We start from the raw sequence: 22,047 nt of genomic DNA, 5'->3' as shown, positions 1-22,047 counted from the left end.
AACGTAAAGTGTAGAAATGTGACAAAAAGTGGGCAAATATCCCTTATTCGGGATGCACGTTGTAAGGGGACCATGCCAAAACATGCATCGACCATATTCATTTTGTCACATTTTTTATTTTTATCCCATCAAAGTACCATAACCAAAGAATCATATTGATATCTGCACTGAAAGAATTTTTGGCCGCTGTTCCCATACGACCTCGACCACTGTGCACTGTAATGTTGCTAATTGTGGGGCGATTTCAAATTGATTTGTTTGAAAGGTACTACTCGAACCTTTAAAAAAGATAGAAATCCGTTCTTAAAAATAGAAGTAATGCAAGATTATATTTAAAATCCAAGAAACTCGGATTTTCTCTATATTTACCGTTATAAAAGTGGCCCAAAAAAATCAAAGGCATATTTATCATCTGTGGGCAGCCACAAACCAGAATTGGAACATTAGAAGAAACATGTATTTTTTAAGATTTGTATCACAGTGTAATCATTTTGAGAAGACTATATCCTCATAGTTTCATCTTTGGAGGATTTTATCAATTTTCGACCCGTTAAAACAAAAAACGTTTATTCAAACTTTTTGAAAATGCCAAACTGAATATTTACCCTTCATCTCGAAAATTTTTACACGTTCTTTCTCAATTTTGAGACGGCAAAGTTTGATGAAAGAAAAAAAACATGTTAAACTTACCTTAGTACCGAAAATACACGTGACATTTTACCAATCGCTCTAATTTTGTTTCGTATAATTTCCTTGCGCAGGGCTGAGACAGCGGCTGCTATAATTTTAAGGAAAAAAGAAAAAAAAAAAACATAACAATTATTTATAGTATTTACTTTGGCTGAAAATTTAAAAAGCTTTCATTGCTTATTCATGGCATATAATGACATTGCGAGCCAGCGACATCTACATTTAGCGCGTCCACTAATAAAGCTTTTTGTGCTTCTACAACAATGAACAGTTTTTGTCTTTGCTGCTAGCTTTTGGTACACACAGAAAAATTTTTGATATAAATAATGACATACATACGCATATAGACAACAGACAAATTGTATTTTTTAAACAAATCTATAAAGCTGCATCTAGAAAAGCGTTTTTATTTTATTTTCATTTGAAATGCGTAAAGATTGCCAGCTTTTTAGCTAGCCTACTGTAGCTGCAGCAGAATGAGTAAAAAATTGTGCACGCAAAATTATCTTCATCGCTTGACTTACTTTTCTTTGGTTGTTCTGAATGGTTCATGGGCTTGAGAACGATTTTCTTTCGCATTTCTGAGTGAATAAATGTGTAGCATGCATACAGACATCGATACATACAATTTTATAGATGGAGATAGAATAAAAAATACAAAAAAATTGTAAATTGTTGTAAAGATAGAAAAGATACATTTGCATTTAATTGCACAAAAATACAGGGTGTAGCAAAACGAATGACTAAAAGTAGAAGTTTACATATAACCAACGGAAAGGTATTCTTAAAAACTCCTCGATTGTAAGCTATAATTGAAAATTTATATTCTAAAAAGTCCACGATTGAGATTGTCTTTTAAAACAATTCTTGAAAACACAATTACACTGTGCGACGAAATAATGGTTTCCAAAATTATAGAAAAAATGTGACACGATTTCTTACGTTTTATAACATTTCATCGGAAAGTAACCAAAATAGGAAGGAATTTTTCCCCCATTTTTACATTTCAGATAATATTAAGGTAAGATTTCATAGAATCCATACAGTGTCTTCGGGAATATTACTGGTAAATGTACAGGAAATTTGTTTGCAAAGCCAATTAACTATCATTAGAGTCTTTAAGGTCATATACTTAAAAACAAAAATATGTCAACTTGAAGAACTTTTTATATATTTACGATTATAATTTTGATGATATTTGAAAAATATTTCTAAAAAATTGCCACTTCATCTCTGATAGTCCTGGAAAAATACAGCGTGAGATGAAAAACGGCTCGTGAGCAAATATTGAAAAATGAGCTAGGGGTAAAGCCATTTAAATTCCAAAAAGTGCAAGAACTTACACCGCAATAGAAACAAAATAGACTCTAAAGAGCTAAAGAGTCGCTTCGCTTGGAGTAAAGTGGTGAACTGCCGAATTTGGTTTTCTCCGATGAGAAAACATTCGCTGTCCAGCAGTTTATAAACAAACAAAATGATTGTGTTTACTTGCCAAAGAGGTCAGCTGAAAATGTGCACCTTCGGTTGGCCACCACATCTCAAGCGCCGGCCATGGTGATGGTATGAGCCGCCACAACAGCCGATGGTCGCTCTCCGCTCGTATTAATGGATTGTGGCATCAGAATAAATGCCGAATATTATCGCGAAAATATTCCGGAGGGTGTATTAGAGCCTTTGGCATGCAAACATTTTGGCCGCAGACCTTGGACATTCCAACAGGACTCAGCACGCGCCACCCAAGAATGGTTACAAAATGAGGTTCCTCGCTTCATTTCCAGCGCACAATGGTCTACAAAATCTCCGGATACCAATCCGTTGGACTATTGACCTGGAGTATTTTGGAAAGCAAGGTTGGCACTAAAAATACCAAAGTGTCGAAAACGCTTCTTCGGGAATGGGCCAAAATACCGAAGCAACGTTCGCGCAGCATGTGACGGTTTCATTGGCCCAATTCGTGCCCAAAGGTGACAAATTTGAACAAATCTAAATTTATTTAAAAATTTCATGATATTTTCGATAATTTTAGCTTTCATTCAATAAAATTGAAAAATAGAATGTAAAAATTATGGCTTTTGACTTTGTTGCAGTTTTTTATCTCACCCTGTATTCTTACCATTATTCATGATTATAAATCCGATAAACTTACTTAAAATACATTATTAAGATTCTGAGGTTCCTTTAATGGCCTACAAATTATATAAAGAACCCTAAAATATTATTTTAATTGACCTTAAAATTAAAATTAACCCTGGCCGAAGGCCGGCTACTTAACAAAAATTATCAAATTCGAAAAAAGCTTCGGTTCACTTGCCCGGTGTTGAATACTTATATCGTACAACCATATAGTCTACATCGGTTTAGTATATCTAGGTTTATCCGGATCATGTTCCAAGACTTTCGGGTCAAAAGTCTGGGTACAAAAAAAAAATACTTTCCCGGAATCAGGGTACAAATACCTTTATTTAAAAAAATCCGAGTTTTTACTAAACTAGAATTAAGTCTAATTTAGTTTTTCATCTACATTACCTATATTTTGTCTTCCGGCAATCAAAGTTTGTTTCACGTGCAGACTTCTATTTTTAGTTTTAGTCATTACCTTTGGAAGCACCCTGTATATTTTTGTATATTGCTCTTGCTAATTATTATTTGTTGATTTTGTTGCTGTGCGATATAGAGAAAAATAAATAGTCATAACCGACTAGTTTATGGGCCAAATTTTACAACATCAAATTTGTATTTACAAACCATAAAAAGAAATGTCACAACATTGAAATGTTTATAGATTTACATTTAAATGACGAACAAAAAAATATATATATATGTATATACTGTTCTCCCCAGATGTAATGATGTTCAAAAAAACTTATTAACAAAACAAACGAAACGTATGTATAGAGTAGATTATCGAATTCGAGTGCACAGTGGTTGTAAATGTATTTATATTAATGCCCTAAATCACAAAAAAAAAATTAAGAAATAAATATTAAAATGAACAGTTCTCTTATATTTTGTTTGAGGTCCTGCCTGAAGGTTGAAATTGTGAAACTTTTATATGTGTTGCTTCGCTTGGCCGAAAGTGGTGAATTGCCGAATTTGGTTTTCTCCGATGAGAAAACATTCGTTGTCCAGCAGTTTGTAAACAAACAAAATGATTGCCAAAGAGGTCAGCGCTTCGCCGGGAGTAGGCCAAAATACCGCAGAGTAAGATTTGGGCAGCGTGTGACGGTTTCATTAGCCGTTTGAAGGCCATAATTCGTGCCAAAGGCGACCAATTCGAACAAATCTAAACTTATTCTAAAATTTGATGCTGTTTCCGAACCTAATATATATATATATATATATATATATATATATATATAAATTATGGCTTTTGACTTTGTTGCAGTTTTTTGTATCTCACCCTGTATGTTTTTGAAAGTTGGTGGTTCTTTGGGGATGCGTCCGTAAAGTTCTAAATGATACTAAACTTCGTGTGGGTGAAAGGTGAAAGCGTAGAGTTCAAATCCTCAAATTTTATTATGAGATCTCTGTACTTGAGATATGGAGGTGGTTTTGGAAATGTGTACTTAATGGTTTAAATTTTGTACAGGATGAAGGGATAGTACTGAAAAATTTAGTATTGAGGTCACTGGTGGTTTCTAGGTATATATGAAAATGTTGAAATAGTTTTGAATATAGAAAAAATCGATGTGGGTCCAACTTCGAATACCCTCCACCATTGGAACGAATTTGGCAATGTTCAAAAAAATAAAATCCGTTAAAACCTCTGTTAAAATCTTAAAAATAACGAATGTAGCCGTTATATTCGACGACGTGGACCTGCATAAGCATCTTTTGTCAAAAGCCATTACAATATTCAAACTTAAAAAAATTTCGGTGAATAAAGTAGCTAAAATCATAAAAATACCGAACATCGGGAAGTGCCGTTATATGGGGCTATACGAAGACGTGGACCTGTTTTAGGCTGTTAAAAAAATTCCGGTGAATAATGTCACTAAAATCATCATCATTTGAGTGAAATTTTATCAACCTTCTTCTAGAGTGATTTCCACAGACGGATAGACGGACGGACATCGCTAATTCGACATAGAATTTTATGCTGATCAAGAATATGTGTACTTTGTGGGGTCTAAAATGTATATTTCGAGGTGATACAAACGGAATGGCAAACTTGATATACATTCCATACTATGGTGGAGGGTATAAAAAGGTCTGAAACAAACTCCTGGAATGAATCTTAAATTTTAAGGAGGAATTTTCGCTGGCGAATCAGCTGGTATTTGCTAGTTAAACATGTATCGAGGTCCTGACCAGATTCAAAATTGGTCCATGACAATTGAAAATATTGACCCACAGCTCCTCATAACACCCAAAAAAAAAAAAAAAATTGAATATTAAAATGTGAAATCAGTTTTTGATTTCTATCAAACTTAGCATATCCCCAGTAAGACAGGATTATAGCTCGAACAAATATAACAAATGATATTCATAAAACGCAAATATATTTTCCTGTTCTCTTCAAGTTGCGCACATTTTGATATTTATACCAAGATTAGATATAAATTAAAGTTGGGATATGTAGGTTCTATATTTTGGTACGTTCCACAAAAAATGATGAAATTTGGGAAATGTATTTGTCGGAGAATCGTCGGAAATTTTCTAAGTAGTTTTTACTAATTTTGAACAAAAGACTTTTCCTAGGAAAAATATTGAATTTTTTTATTTCGAATATTTTACTTACATCTATTCATATATAATTAGGAACAAAATCTCCCAATTTGATTTGTCTCTATCAGTCTCTTGAAGTCGTTTTGTTAACCTTTATTGTACCGAGAATTTTTTTGGGAAACTTTTTTTTCCCTTGTAAAAACTATAAAATAAAGCTATTCCACAATTTTTACTTGAAAAAATGTACCTCCTTTCCTTTGTATTAACCACTGTGCATACTCGAAGTGCTAACATCAGTAAATATTTGTTGTTTCGGCATTTAATTACAAACACATTTCTTAATTTCGAAATTATTTATTATTTTTACGTTTCGTTGTGCTTTGATATTAAAATTTTAAACGGAAAAGAAATATTTATGTTTGATCTGAAAAAAATTGTTGTCATACTGACCTTCCTCTAGTTCATCATCTGGACCGCTCAATAGTTCGTCATCCGAACAGATATTCAAAATGCTAACAAGCATATCGGTAACCTAGGGGAAAATATAAATCCAAAAACAAAAAAAAAAACTCTCATAAAAAAATAACCAAACAAATGATCACACGTGTTATAATTATTAAATTTTCCCTTTTGCTTTAATGATATTTTTAATAGATTTATGATGGGGGTGGGCTGATATAAAATGATTTTTTATTGCAAATAAAAAAAAACCATCGTTTATGTTTGAAACTTTTTTTTTTATAAAACAACAAATTCCTTTAACTTACCTTCTCGCCAACAAATGGCAATGACCATGTGAAGACATCCATAAAATTTGGCAGCCAATATGGATGGGGTGAACAATTAAATTGTCGAATGTTCATAACATTATTCTCATATTTAAGTACAGCTGCCTTTTGTCAAATGACAATATTTTATATTGGTTGTTGTTCATGGTCCAAATGTTGGTTTACATATATATTTAAGCAAAATAAAAAGAGAAAAATAAAATATTATAAATTTGTTTGCATTTGACACAATTGCATGTTAATACAATATTGTATGTTTGTGTACAATATAATTTCAAAATATTTCTGTCAATGAAATATTTGTTTATATACCAGCAGCATTATTCAAATATCTGTGAAAAGTAGATAAATTTTTAACCAAAATGTTTAAATTATCTTATAAACAATAGGGAGCGTATAAGTGTTGTCAACATGTATACGCCGTAGGTGTCACGCTATTTGACTGAAACAAACCTTTGGGTAAAGAAAACATGTTTATATAAAAGTATCTGAATTCAACCATGTGAGGTGAGGCCGTTATATGGGGGCCATGCCAAAACGGGAACCTCTATAGAAATTTGTATACTTTTGGGATTGTTATCTACAAAATCTTCTTAAATACCAAATTTGAAACAATTTTGTGGGTAAGTGCGACTAGGATTATCAAAATACCGAATATCGGTTGGTATGTTGGTATCGTGATATGTGCGCTATACGAAAACGTGGACCTATACCTACTATGTTCCGCCACCGGAGCTAGAACCTATTACGAAGTACAAATAGCAATTTTTAGACATATCTGTGGGAAATGTGGCAAAAATCATCAAAACAACGAATATTTGGGAGGTACAGTTATATGAGGGCTATACAAAAACATAAACCTATACATAGAATGTTACGCCAACAGAGCTAGAAGCCATTATGATCTACAAATACCAATTGTTAAACAAATTCGTGGAAAAATGTGGCGAAAACCATTAATATACCGAATATCGGGAGGTACCGTTACATGGCGGCTATACCAACACGTGGACTGATATATCTCAGTTTCAATACCAACCATCCTGGAGCTCTACGTCAACTAAGTTGGGCTGTATCGTGATTTCAATAGAAAAACAGACGGACACCGTGAAATCGACTTAGAATATTATGCTGATCATGAATATACAGGGTGCGACAAAAAGAACTGCAACAAAGTCAAAGGCCATAATTTTTATTTTTTTTTTAATTTTATTGAATGAAAGCAAAAAATTTCGGAAATAGTATCAAATTTTATAATAAGCACAAATTATGGCCTTCAAAGGTCAATGAAATCGTCACACGCTGCTCGAATGTTGCTCTGCGGTATTTTGGTCCATTTTCAGACACAGACACAATAGTCCAAAGGTTTGGTATCCGGAGATTTTGGTGACCATTGTGCGAAATTGTGTGGAAATTAAGCGAGGGACCTCATTTTTTAACCATTCTTGGGTGGCGCGTGCTGAGTCCCGTTGGAATGTCCAAGGTCTGCGGCCAAAATGTTTGCGTGCCCAAGGCTTTAATACACCTCCAGAATATTTTTGCGATAATATTCTGCATTTATTCTAATGCCACGCTCGAGCGGAGAGCACTTGGGTTCTAGGAGCCAACCGAAGGTGCACATTTTCAGCCGACCTCTTTGGCAAGTAAACACGATCGTTTTGTTTGTTTACAAACTGCTGGACAACGAATGTTTTCTCATCAGAGAAAACCAAATTCGGTAGTTCACCACTTTCGGCTAAGCGAAACAACTCTTCAGCTCTTTTGCGTCTATTTTGTTACTGTTGCGGTGTAAGTTCTTGCACTTTCTGGAATTTCAATGGCCTTACCCGAGCTCATTTTTCAATATTTGCCGAATGGAACATTCTGACGCGGGTTTCGATCAAGTCGCTTAAACAATATAATAGGCTGTCACTGGAATAATTTTAACAGCTGTCGGACGAGTGGCTTAGAAATGACAGCAGTCTGAAGTTGGTTGCAGTTTTTCCTTTTTACCCTGTATATACTTTATAGGGTGTAATGTTCTTTAAAATACCATATTTTACTCTTTTTTATGTTACGAAAAATATGCATTACATTACATTATATGTCCAACAGTGTAAAATCTAAAAGAGCTCATTCACAATTACTGCAATCGAAATGTAGACATATAAAAACGCATTTTGTGGCAATTAAAATGGTGATTCTACTCTGCACAATTTACCTGTAACAACCTCTAACAAAACTCACACACACTAATACACAAATGACCTAATATCCGTACAAAATGTTTATAAAATGGATTTCATTTATTGTAAATACCTTATTGTTATAAACATCCAAATAATTTGGCGCCGAAAATATTGTTATCAGAGATGGGAAACCGGTAACCTGATTTTTGCGATACATGCGGTAGCTGAAAAAAAAAGAACACAATTATTATCTTTCGACAATGACCCGCTTCAAATAATAATTAGCATAAAAAAGTAAACACAATTTGGCCACCAACTTACCCCGCATCCTGGGCCTCATGGGCTCGGACAACCGATAATAAATTGTTCTTTTGTAGAAATTCACAGCAGGCCATATAGCTGAAATAAATAAAGAAATATTTGAACAATTAAATTGGCATAGCCATCGAAACAATGAACAATTATTATTTATTGCGGTGTGGCAGAGCAAACAATTAAAATCTAAAAATAGAAAGAAAACGCAATTCGTACATACCTGAAAAAGTATGAACAACCACGCACCGAATTGTGTGTAAAATAATCACTGTTCTTTTCATTGCCAAAATCTTCCAGCGGATCGGACCACAACAAATCACACATGGGCCCAAAGGCGGGTGGTTCACGGAATCTGTTTAGCTGTAGAGGATGTTTGGAATACAAATATTATGGATCGTTGAAATGGAACATGATTCAAGGGTCTTACCTTTTTGATATCATCTAAGGTAAAGATTTCAGGTGACAGGCCTCCGTGAATACACAGAAACTGTTGATTGAGTAAAGCAGCCAATGGCAAACAGTCGAAAGCCTCCATACAGGCATCATAGACTTCAATTGAGTATTTTATTTCACCTAACAAATTAACAAATTCGTATTTAAATAGTAAATAGGGAACAAGAATAGCAATTCATATTAATATTGAAAAATATAACGTAAAGTGGGCGATTTTATATTTATCTATTTCCCATCATAAGCGAATGTTTGGCACTTTAAGTTTCTCAGATGATGATCAATAAGATGCTTACATTTTGAAAAATCTTAAATGTATTATTTTATTTTATCATAAAAAGTTATCATAAAAAGTTATCATAAAAATGCAAAAAATTTGAAATTGATATTCTCAGGATAAGTTGATTCTTTTATTTATCTTTTTTTATTCTGTTCAGAATCATCTCCTAGACTCCCCTAAACTGTCACATTGATCGATGTTAGGAAAGTCTGTTCCGACTCTGGACATTTCCTATATTTAGTTAGTTACACTGTCCAACATAAAAAATCATACGATTAGGTTATGAAAGTAGAGCCAAAAATACGTCTATCGGGCAAACTAACCTAAATTGAGGCGGCAAGATTACGATTCCTCGAACTCCGCTCATTTTAGTTATATAGTGTCTTTGGCAATATCACTGATAACAATATGTGGATTATTTTGATAGAAAATTTTAAACTTCAATCGAATTTAACAAGATTGTGGAAGACAAAATACTATTTGTCAATAAAATTACAATAAGTCCCAGAATACATCAAAAGTCTGAATCTTACCTAAACGAGAGGAATTTGTGAATATTAAAAAGTTAAAAAGCAGTAAGTTCGGCCGGGCCGCACTTTGAATACCCTCCACCATTTGGAACAAATTTGGAAATTAAAAAAAAATAAAATCCTTAAAAAATTCTGTTAAATTTTAAAAATACCGTATATTGTCGTTATATTGGGGTCTATACGACGTGGACCTACATAGACATTGTTTGCCATTAACCATTACCATATTCAAATTCGAAACTTGAAATAAACGGTGAATAATGTAGCTAAAATCATCAAATATACGAAATATTGGGAGGTACCATTATATCGGAGCTGTACGAAGACCTGGACCTGCATAGACATTTTTCTGTCACAGACTGTAGTTCCCATTATGAACTCTAAATACGTAATTTAAAACAATTCCGGTGAATAATGGCGCTAAAATCATCAAAATACCGAATATCGGGAGGTACCATTATATGGGACCCATACGAAGACGTGGACCTGCACAGACAATTTTCTGTCATAGGCTGTAGTATCCATTACGAATCTCAAATACCAAATTTGAAACAATTTCGGTGAATAACGTCGCTAAAATCATCAAAATACCGAATATAGGGAGGTACCGTTATATGGGGACTATACGAAGACGTGGACCTGCCCAGATAATTTTCTGTCATAGGCTGTAGTATCCATTTCGAACTTCAAATACCAAAGTTGAAACAATTCCGGTGAATAATGTCGCTAAAATCATCGAAATACCGAATATCGGGAGGTACCATTATATGGGACCCATACGAAGACGTGGACCTGCACAGACAATTTTCTGTCATAGGCTGTAGTATCCATTACGAATCTCAAATACCAAATTTGAAACAATTTCGGTGAATAACGTCGCTAAAATCATCAAAATACCGAATATAGGGAGGTACCGTTATATGGGGACTATACGAAGACGTGGACCTGCCCAGATAATTTTCTGTCATAGGCTGTAGTATCCATTTCGAACTTCAAATACCAAAGTTGAAACAATTCCGGTGAATAATGTCGCTAAAATCATCAAAATACCGAATATCGGGAGGTACCGTTATATGGGGGCTATATAAAAACGTGGACCTACATGGCCCATTTACGAACTTAACCTGCCTACTGGAAAAATCAACACGTGTTCAAAATTTTAGCCATCTATCTCAATTCGTTCGAAAGATAGCGTGATTACAATAAACAGACAGACAGACAAACGGACATGGCTAAGTCGACTTAGAATTTTACGCTGATCAAGAATATATATACTTTGTTGGGTCTGACATGAGTATTTCGAGGAGTTACAAACGGAATGACAAAGTTAATATACCCTCCATTGTATGGTGGAAGGTATAAAAACACGTTTTAGGGTTAAAGCCGTACTTCATGTGAGTTTATCCACAACTCTCCTACAAAACATCATTTTAGATGGACGTCGTCAAAGACTGAAATATTTTCCCTCAAATTTTAATATTTGTAACAGAAGAAAAAAAATATATCTCCACTACCTGACATTAGTTTGTAAAGGATAATTTTTATTTTTTTCATTATACGATATTTTACTTTGAAAGGCCTATACTTTGTTCAATGCCATGCGACTGAAGACAATTTTATAAATCATAAGACAAATATCCTAACCAAATCATCTATAATGTAGTATTTATGACTCGCACTGAGTGAACTTTTTTGACATCACAATTTCCCATGTGACACATTGATGTCTTCACTAATACTATAATAATTGTTTAAGTTTTAACATCACATAGTAAAGGTAGTAGGGTAAGTGTGCCTAAGTTCGGCATGTCCCAGTAGTCGGCACTTTTTTTAAGCCCAAATAAATGAATCTTTTATAACTAAATGTATTTTGTTTACTTCAAATATATTTTCAGCTATCTTCGTGCACAATTTCGCTAAGAAAAGATGATTTATTCTAATAAAAATTAAATTTTTGTCTGTGAAGGTACTCAACAATCTATATTCTTAAGAAAAGTACAATAAAGACGTCGAATCAGTTTAACTAAACAAAACTATTATATTTTAATGAATTAATTTATTATAATTATTATTTATTCTTACAAAAAAATTGGAATGCCGACTGTTGGAAAATGCCGTACCGACAATTGGCAAGTGGTGCCGACTACTGACAAAAAAGCATTGTTTTAATAAAACAACAAATTTATGAAATTTAATAAAAAGTTATTAAAACTTTACTTATTATTGCAAAAACTATACAAAATTTCGAATCTGAATAAATTAACTTTGTATTAATTGAAAAGTTCCACTCAGAATGGTGAGCGATTAAAAACGCGAAAATCGTAAAAGTGCCGACTGCTGGTACACTTACCCTACGCGTTTTTAATCGAAGAGCTTGTAATTTTTATACCCTACAACACTATGTGTTGGGGGTATTATAAGTTTGATTGGGCCAAAAATTATGTAACACCTCGAAATATTGGTTTCCCACATAGGAAAGTATATATGGATCTTCCTATCTCGCCGAGATGAGTCGATCTAGCTATGTATGTCCGTCCGTCTGTCCGTCTGTCCATGTTAATTTGTAATCAAGCTACATGTCGCAATTATTAACCGATCCTCACAAAATTGAAAATGGAGGTGGGGTAGTGGTCAGAATAGAACCCTATTGTTTTTGGAGATTATCGCACGATATTTAGAGGTTGAAATGGACCAAAAACTGAAAAAATTTCCTGATTTTGCAGTTGCTCTATAGGTCACAATAATGAACCAATCGACGCGAAAATTTATATGGTGTTAGAGTTTAGGAGTGGGCAGAAACCTACCAATTTGTATATAGACCCTAACTTTTATGCAAGAAAATAGGAAAATTTCGACTAAACCGCGAATATTTTCAACCCCAGCCAAATCACAAATACATTAAAAGATCACTTCTGTGATGCTAATAGCCAAGAAATCGGATATATAGCAAAATAGGCACAATATATATGTAAAAGAATTTATCTTATTTATTCTGCTTATAAATCAAGAACCGCTAGGCCGATTTTCACAATTCTAATCAATTCGGAATGGTCTGATGCCAGAAAAGCAGAAAATCTAAGAAAATCGCGGAAAAATATACCAGTAAAAAAGTGAATATTTTTTATTCCATTTTTTTCAATTCTTGTCATATTTTTTATCGCATGCGTTTTTTTCAATTTGACTTACAATTTTGAATTGTAAATTTTCTAAATGTTTTCACCCTTCAACACTTCGTTTTGAGGGTATTATATGCATGTCGCAATTTTCGTCCGATCCTCACGAAATTTGGCATGGAGGTAGGGGTAGGGTCAGAAATAAAGCCTATTGTTCTTAAGCTGTAAATGTAGAGGTGCAAACGGACTAAAAAAATTACTTTTTTCTAATTTTGTAGTCGCTCTATAGGCCACAAGTTAAACTAATCGACACGGAATTTCGCATCGGAAGAGAGTTAAGGACAGGGAAGAAGTCTAGCATTTTGGATGACCATTGGATTACATTTAGCTGTCAAATGGACTACAACTTTCACAACTTTTGCCAAATTCTCCGGGCCAAAAAACTAAGGGTAACCTCTGGGCGGGGCTCTTTGACATTATTTCAAAAACGAAATCTTCCAAAATGGATTTGGATATAAGGGGACTTCGAACATATTGTAGTGTTGTAGGGTATCACATGGTCGGCCACACACGACTATAGCCTTTGCTTACTTGTTTAATTTTACGATTATTTACTATACAATTTTTATTCTTACACGTTTTAAGGTCTTAAGAATATATAAACTTTTATTGTTATGTTAAAATTATTCCAGTGACAGCTCATTATATTGTTTACAAGCGTACAAATGCATTTTTGTGATTTTTCCAGAAAAAAAGTTGTTCGTGATGGAATTCAAGTGTGATTTCTTTATATTTGGCTGGAAAACCACAAGTGGCTGTCGTTAGAGCACTCCAGTATTTAAATATGAAAAAATATTTCTGTCTCGTACCATCGCTCGTTACCGTGATATTGGTAGCGTAACCCGACGTCAAGGAAGTGGACGGAAAAAAACAGCAACATCAGCAGAAATGGTTCGAAAAGTAAAAAAGCGACTTGATCGAAACCCGCGTCACAGTGTCCCCAAAATGGCTCGTGAGCTGAACATATCGCAATATTCCATTCGGCAGTTTGTAAACAAACAAATGGTGACAAATTTGTCAATGGTGACAAATTCGAACAAATCTAAACTTATTATAAAATTTTTTGTTATTTCCGAAATTTTTTGCTTTCATTCAATAAAATTAAAAATTATGGCGTTTGACATTGTTGCAGTTTTTTATCTTACTCTGTATAACATACAAAAATATCATCAATTTTGATTTATAAAAACATTTTTTTTTTGGATTTGCTGCAAATCCTTTCATAATTTCATTGTTCAATAACGAGTTTGGGTTTTGGAAAATGCCATGTGGATTTGATAGTACTCGGTTTGTAGTTCAAAACTCCAAAAGAGTTTTGGGTTCTCGAGCCAAACTCTTTCTAAATTTTTATATATACTTGACCATGTACAAAACGAACCCGAGATGCTGAAACATATTTCGCAACATTTAATATAGATATTCGAAAATGTATAGCAAGCTTTGGATTACTTCAAGAGTAACGATTGCTTGTTTTTAAGGAAGTTGTTAATATTTTTTTTGAAAGCAACTGGTGACACGCTTCGGGATTAAAAATGTCGATCAAAGTAATTCAAGCATTGATATCAGTAATACTTCCAAAGATAATTTGCTAAAACATTGGCTACGTTAATGTATATTCTAGGCCTAAGTAATGTTTTATCTTCACCAAAAGCTAACTATTTTTGATGATCCAGAGCTTGACAGCGCAACTCTGGCTTCTTATCGATGTTTATTTTTTCCATAGTTTAATGATGATGCAGCAGAAAGCCTATTTCATTAGATTTAATACTCACATTCCTGTTTGAAGGTAAAATATTCTGTTAAATGTCTGCATTCATGATTGCCGCGCAGCAGAAATAATGTGTCAGGATAGCAGATTTTTAAGGACCACAAGTAAAGGACGCACTGAAAATGGAATCAATCGCTTTATTACTATTTTACTCAACAAGAAATCATTTTACCCACACTCACTTACCTCTATACTAAAATAACCACGATCGACATAATCACCCAAAAACAAATATCGTGTCGACTCTGGAGGACCACCAACTTCGAATAGTTTGACCAAATCGAAGAATTGTCCATGTATATCTCCGCACACTGTTATGGGTGCCTCCACGTCAATCATGTTGCTCTCACTCCTCAGCAACGCAGCACCTTCTGTGATTATTCTCAAGGCAGGTTCCTCTTCGATACGTCCTTCGAGGAGGAAATGTTGTCGCAAGGCATCATAATTTGGTTTGTTCGTTTTCGGATCATAGACCTCGTCCATTGTCAATTTGTGAGCAGGTGGCAGCGGTACCTCTGTCATAAGAAAAAGAAGAAAGAAAACAACAAAAATGTAATTCATTTTGTCTAATTCATAAAATCGCGAGCAGCCACCTACCATTCAACCGGCAGACACCTTGTTGATAGGTGGCAGTAAATTATCGAAATTTATTATGGATCTGTTTTATGTAAATGATTTAAAACGTCTAAATCTCGGCGGTAATTAATGGGCATTAACACATAATTGATTGCATACAAGACGCCAATGACGTGTGCGCGTTGGGCGCCGTTCACTGTTACAGCCAGCGTATTTTGCACTAAAACCATGGTCTAGTAAATGGCTGGGTAATTGATCAATAAAATGTCAGGGAGATGAGTTATTAATAAAGTGTTAAAAGCGAGGTTAATAAATTGATCTATGAGCAAAAGCAAATGCCTAGTAAGTCGTTTCTTGTAATATGTACATTTTCTTGCTGTAATGTCACACAAATTGATTGGAATGGCATTTAAAATAGATTAATTCATTTAATGAGATCTATTTTATTTAAGAAAAGATTTTCAAATATCAGTTGACCAAATAATATTGAATAAGTAAAAAAGCTGTAATTTCACTCGGGCCGGTCTTTGAATACCCCCCACCATTTGGAAAGAATTTGGCAATTTTCAAAAAAAAAAAAAAAATAAAAATAAAATAAATAAATAAATAAAAACAAGTAAGCAAAGGCTATAGACGTGCGGGGCCGACCATGTGATACCCTACAACACTACAATATGTTAGAAGCCCCTTTATGACCGAATCCATTTTGGAATATTTCGCTTTTGAAATTATGTCATGGAGCACTGCCCAGATATTAACCTTAGCGTTTTGAACAAGGACATTTGCCCAATATTTACGCACTCCATCGTGTTGTTAGTTGTTGTGGTCCATTTTACAGCTATGTATATCAATGGTTATCCAAAATGCTAGAATTCTTCCCTATTCTTAACTCTCTTCAATTGTGTGAACAGGAAATTTTTTCTGTTGTTGGTTCATTTGAACCCTTAAATATTTTGCGATCAACTCCAGAGGTCCCTCTGCATCACGAAATTTAAACTCATCTATATGATTTGCTTGTCTACGATATTTGGCTTTATTCATCAACGAAATCAGCATAAAAAAGCCAGAAGTTCGCCTTTTATGAATTTCGGATATCGCCTGTAAGTAATGTTGGTATTTTTACACACAAAAGTAGTGGTCCACTCTACCCGCTGTCCTAAACTCTAACTTCACGCGAGATTTCATTTGGATTCAATTTGTTAACTTTATAACGGCTGCAAAATCAGGAACATTTTTAGTTGTTGGTCCATTTCAACCCCTAAATATATTGCGGACATCTTTGAAAACCAAAGGCCTAGCCATTCTGAGTCTAACCCCACCTTTTTCGTGAGGATAATTGCAATCTGTATTTAATAAACCCAGCCTGTGTTGTAAAATGAAAAAAAAATACAAAATGTACAAATCAATAAGTCACATTGAAAAAATCGCATGCGATAAAAAATATGAAAAAATAAAAAATGTCACAAAATACTACAAAATCTATATTAACATCATTATTGGCATCTTTTTATGCGATTTTTTTAGATTTTATACTTTTATATTAAGATGGCATTTTGAATTGATAAAATTTGGCGAAATCGGTATAGCCATTCTTGAGATATAAGCATTCTAGCTAACATCCCCTTCCTTCTATATATACATTGTATATATTTCGCTATATACATCCGATATATTTACTATCGGCATCTATGTAACGGTCAGAGTTGACCTGTTCGTCTATTTGTGATTTCGCCGGGATTAAAGATATTCGCGGTTTAATAGAAAATTTGACTTTTACATTACACAAATGTTATGGTCTATTTCACCCACTAAATATTACCCGATGACCATCAAAATTGGAAGGCTTCTGCCCAGCTCTAAGCTCTAGCCCCATGCTAACTTCCGCTTCGATTGGTCTATAATTGCGACCTGTAGAGCAGCTGCAAAATCATGAAATTTTTCAGTTTTTGGTCCATTTCAACCTAAATATTATGCGATCATCTCCAAAAGAAATAGGGTTCTATTCTGGCCCTACTCCCACCTCCATTCTAAATTTCGTGAAGATCGGGCCATAATTGCGACCCGTAGAGTGATTACAAATTAACATGGACAGACGGACAGACGGACAGACGGACGGACGGACATACATAGCTAGATCCACTCAGCTCGGCGAGATAGGAAGATCCATATATACTTTCCTATGTGGGAAACGCATATTTCGAGGTGTTACATAATTTTTGGCCCAATCAAACTTATAATACCCCCAACACATAGTGTTGTAGGGTATAAAAAGTAAATACAAATAAATAAATAAATAAATAAAATCCGTTAAAATTCTTTATATTAGGGTCTTTTTATCTCTTATCGAAACAAGTCAGCGAAACCTGCATCGCAGAAGCCGAAAAATGGCTCGTGAGCTAAACCTATAGCAAAATTCCATTCGGCAAATATTGAAAAATGAGCTCGGAGTAAAACCATTAAATTTCAAAAAGTGCAAGAACTTACACCGCAACGCAAAAAAAATAAACTAAAAAGAGCTGATCGTGTTTACTTGCCATAGAGGTCAGCTGAAAATGTGTACTTTCGGTTGGCCACCAGAACTCAAGTGCCGGCCATGGTGATTGTGTGGGTCGCCATAATAGCCGATGGTCGCTCTCCGCTCGTATTAATCGACCGTGGCATCAGAATAAATGCCGAATATTATCGCGAAAATATTCTGGAGGTGTATTAAAGCCTTGGGCACGCAAACATTTTCGCCACATACCTTGGACATTCCAACTGGACTCAGCACGCGTCACTCAAGAATGGTTACAAAGTGTGGTTCCTCGCTTCATTTCCAGCGCACGATGCCCACCAAAATCTCCGCATACCAATCCGTTGGACTATTGTGTCTGGAGTATTTTGGAAAGCAAAGTTGGCAATTAAAATACCAAAGTGTCGATCACCTCAAGCAAGCGCTTCGCCCGGGAATGGGCCAAAACACCAGTTATTCAGCGTGGGACGGTTTCATTGGCCGTTTGAAGACCATAATTCGTGCCAAAGGTGACCAATTCGAACAAATCTAAACTTATTCTAAAAATTGATGCTACATTCGACCGTTTTTGCTTTCGTTCAATAAAAACAGAAAAAAAAAGAAACAAGTAAGCAAAGGCTATAGTCTTGTGGGACCGACCATGTGATACCCTACAACACTAACACTACAATATGTTAGAAGCCCCCTTATGTTCAAATCTATTTTGGAAGATTTCGCTTTTGAAATTATGTCACGGAGCATTGCCCAGATATTACCCTTAGCATTTTGAGGGATATTTGCCCAATATTTACGCACTCCGTCGTGCTGTTAGTTCTTGTGGTCCATTTTACAGCTAAATATATCCCAATAGTCAGCCAAAATGCTAAAATTCTTCCCAGTCCTTAGCTCTCTTCTCAGGCATGTCGATTGGCTTCAATTGTGTGATCAGGAATTTTTTTCTGTTTTTGGTTCATTTGAACCCCTAAGTATTTTGCGATTATCTCCAAAAGCAAGAGGCCCCTCTGTATCTCCAAATTTAGACTCATCTATATGATTTGCTTGTTTACGATATTTGGCTGTATTCGTCAACGAAATCAGCATTAAAAAAAGAAGTTCGCCTTTTGTGTTTTTCGGATATCATCTGTAAGTATTGTATGTGTATGTAAAATTGGCCGAAAATATATGTGGGAGCTACATCCAAATCTGTACTTTAATATAATTTGAAAAATTTATTTTTGCACCAAATTTAGGCACTCATGACGAATTTCATTGAAATTGGAAATACGTATCGTGTTTGGTGCATCAAATATGTGAAATCGGCCCAAAAAATATATATGGGAGCTATATCCAAATCTGAACCGATTTCGATATAATTTAACAAATTTATTTTCTGATCAAATCCCGTTACACATTCCAAATTTCATTGAAATTAGACATACATAGTGTGTTTGGTGCTTCAAATACATGAAATTGGCCGAAAATGTGTATGGGAGTTATGTCCAAATCTGAACCGATTTCAAAATTATTTGACAAATTTATTTCTGTTACTCATTACAAATTTGGAGGCTGTATCTGCAATCGATCAATCGATATGTGCATATAAAATCTAAGTTGTTGGGAGGTATCTCCGATTCTGATGCTATATTCATTCATCTCCAGTTCCAAGTGGAAGGTCAAAAATGTATATAGCCTATGTTACTTTCAGGCAATGTTGTAGTACACAGAGAAATTGTCAGGAAAATCTGTGCAGCGGTTTTCGAGTCCATAAATTACAAACAAACAAACATATAAACATTTTCCTCTTTTAAAGATATAGATTACTCAATATTTTTGTGGAACTTTCAAGACACGTTTAAGTAATTGCAAATATAGCTTCAAAGTAGCATTTATTTTCCTCATAATTGTTTAATTTGTCGATTTTTGTTCCTCAAAGTTTCAGAAAAGTCTTCTGAACTTTTACCAAAATACATTTATTTCTAGCACACAAACAATTTTTGAGTGCATTAGACTAGCCCAATTTTAGTCACCGTGAATACAATTGTCATAATCCACGAACCTCTTTCTGTTTTGACAATAGCCATTTGTCGTTTACTGTTTTTGTTTATTTATTGTTGCCGGTATTGTGGGAGGTATTTAGTGAACATTCACCCAACCAGACACTCAGAGAATGGCCACAGTGTCTGTGGGGCAGACATTTTCGTTGTTCACAAATTTATCATCCGTCCCGTGACTGAGTCACATGGATTATAAATTTTTTACTAATTATAAATTTTATTTACTTGAGATGAATTAATTGCCATGTCAAGACTTTATGATGTTAATATTGTAAATTTATAGATAAAAAATTAGCAGTGCAAAACATATTTATATAATAATGTATTTTATTTGCATTTAAGTACATTGCTTCACAATCATATAAATAAGTGACCTAAATGTTTCCAATATATTTTTGTGCATTATTGCCCCCATGGAATTATTCCAGTTTGTTTGAGATTCCCTCGCCATGCTGTCTACTATATATAATGTATGCATGTATGTCGGTATGTCATGAGATGAGATCTTTTGTCTTCTTCGATATTCTATATTTATACTTTTTTGTTTGTTTGTTGTGATTCCATCTAAAAATAGCCCACATCCATGAACGAGAATATATTTTTTTCTTAAAAAAATACTTGACTTTGGGTGTTGTTATTAATTCTTAAAACAAAACATGAAATATAATGACAAATTGTTTATATTTTTTTTTGGTATTATTTTGTGTATGGTTTAATGACCACTAAAGAGTTGAAATATAAAAAAAGTAATTTTAGAAGACAATTTTAACTGAAATAAATATAGAAACGCAGAAAGTGTATAAATATATTTTTTTTAGATGTGGATAAGTGTATTCTTATGATTCACGCTCTTGCGTTGGGGGAAAGGACTTTGGCCTTTTACTTTAAAAAAAATAGTACTGGGTACCAGAATTTAAAACTTTGCGATCTTATTCACAGCACAGTTTGAAAAACTAAATCATTTTTTGAAACAACTTATTGGAACACAATGAAGCAATAGGACAAATTAATGATGTGTCGTCCGAAAGTTCAGAGTATTCGGTATTTTGATGATTTTAGCGACCTTATTCACCGGAATTGTTTCAAATTTAGTATTTGAAGTTCGTAATGGATACTATATCCTAAGACAGAAAATTGTCTGTGCAGGTTCACGCCTTCGTATAGCCTCCATATAACGGCACCTCGCGATATTCGGTATTTTGATGATTTTAGCTACATTATTCAACGATTTTTTTTTTATTACAAAGTTGCTTATTACAAAAGTTGCCACTGCAGTTGCCACTGCAGATAAACGTCATCGTATAGACCCTAATATAACGGCTACATTCAGCATTTTTAAGATTTGAATAGAATTTTTAACGGATTTTATTTTTTTTTTTGGATATTGCCAAAATCGTATACCTCTGTAACTCCAAGTGAGATGAGATGTCCTATCTCGTCGTACAGGTGTTACCTACTGAAAAAAAACAAATAATAAGTAAATAGTAAATATGTCTGATCAAAGCTCCAGAGTGACAGAATACTTCCCTAAACAAAACATTTGTGAAAATCGCGCACAGCCGTACCGTGTTATCTCTCGAATAGGTGATCACAATTGGTCTTGAGGTCTAGTGATTCAACATTTTTAATGGGGTTACGTAACAGACGAGCCCTACGTCAATAGCCAACATTCTAATTAAGAAAACTAAGATGGAATCCCGATGTTAAAGGTGATTGGATTGAGATTTCAAGAAATGCCTATCTGATAAAATTACTGACGAAAGTTTTAATTCTCCAGCGAATAACCAAAGAGGTTTTTTTGGTCAAAAATGCTTCAAAATCCTTTAAAACAAAATCGTAACAATTCAAAATATTCTACACAATTAATTGCCGTAAAGTTTTACTATGGGCATCGAATGCATTAGAACGCTGAATGACCTCAACTTAAGGAATTTATAAATATTGAAAAAAGGTTTTGGGGGTAAAGCCGTTCTTGGTATAAGATTAATGCCAGCTCGGCACAAATGTCACCTTTGGTTTTTGCCCTGGAGATTTTGTTCTATATTTACGCTCCCTGTTGTGCTGATAGGTATTCAAAACAATTTCACACGAAAGTT

The 22,047-nt window shown here is 34.2% G+C and overlaps 1 protein-coding gene across 6 annotated transcripts in view; it reads right to left on the bottom strand.

The window, feature by feature from the left end:
• Window positions 1–22,047, bottom strand: part of LOC101900422 (serine/threonine-protein phosphatase 2B catalytic subunit 1) — a 75,334-nt gene that overhangs the window by 2,699 nt on the left and 50,588 nt on the right. For 4 of the 6 annotated variants that reach the window (XM_059123740.1, XM_059123722.1, XM_059123725.1 and 1 more), the window contains 10 exons: window positions 15,017–15,345; window positions 14,835–14,946; window positions 9,057–9,202; window positions 8,850–8,989; window positions 8,636–8,713; window positions 8,445–8,538; window positions 6,126–6,251; window positions 5,809–5,890; window positions 1,215–1,271; window positions 691–778 (listed from right to left, as the gene is read on the bottom strand). In XM_059123740.1, the coding sequence (XP_058979723.1) occupies window positions 691–778; window positions 1,215–1,271; window positions 5,809–5,890; window positions 6,126–6,251; window positions 8,445–8,538; window positions 8,636–8,713; window positions 8,850–8,989; window positions 9,057–9,202; window positions 14,835–14,946; window positions 15,017–15,313 (1,220 nt within the window). In that variant the 5' untranslated portion in view covers window positions 15,314–15,345. The remainder of the gene's footprint in view (window positions 1–690; window positions 779–1,214; window positions 1,272–5,808; window positions 5,891–6,125; window positions 6,252–8,444; window positions 8,539–8,635; window positions 8,714–8,849; window positions 8,990–9,056; window positions 9,203–14,834; window positions 14,947–15,016; window positions 15,346–22,047) is intronic. The other 2 variants (XM_005179548.4, XM_059123729.1) reach the window with 2 other exon arrangements.

Source organism: Musca domestica, unplaced genomic scaffold (genome assembly GCF_030504385.1).
Source record: "Musca domestica strain aabys unplaced genomic scaffold, Musca_domestica.polishedcontigs.V.1.1 1, whole genome shotgun sequence".
NCBI lineage: Eukaryota > Metazoa > Arthropoda > Insecta > Diptera > Muscidae > Musca > Musca domestica.
Note: the sequence above shows the minus strand (reverse complement) of the source record. Positions and strands in the feature narration are given on the sequence as shown.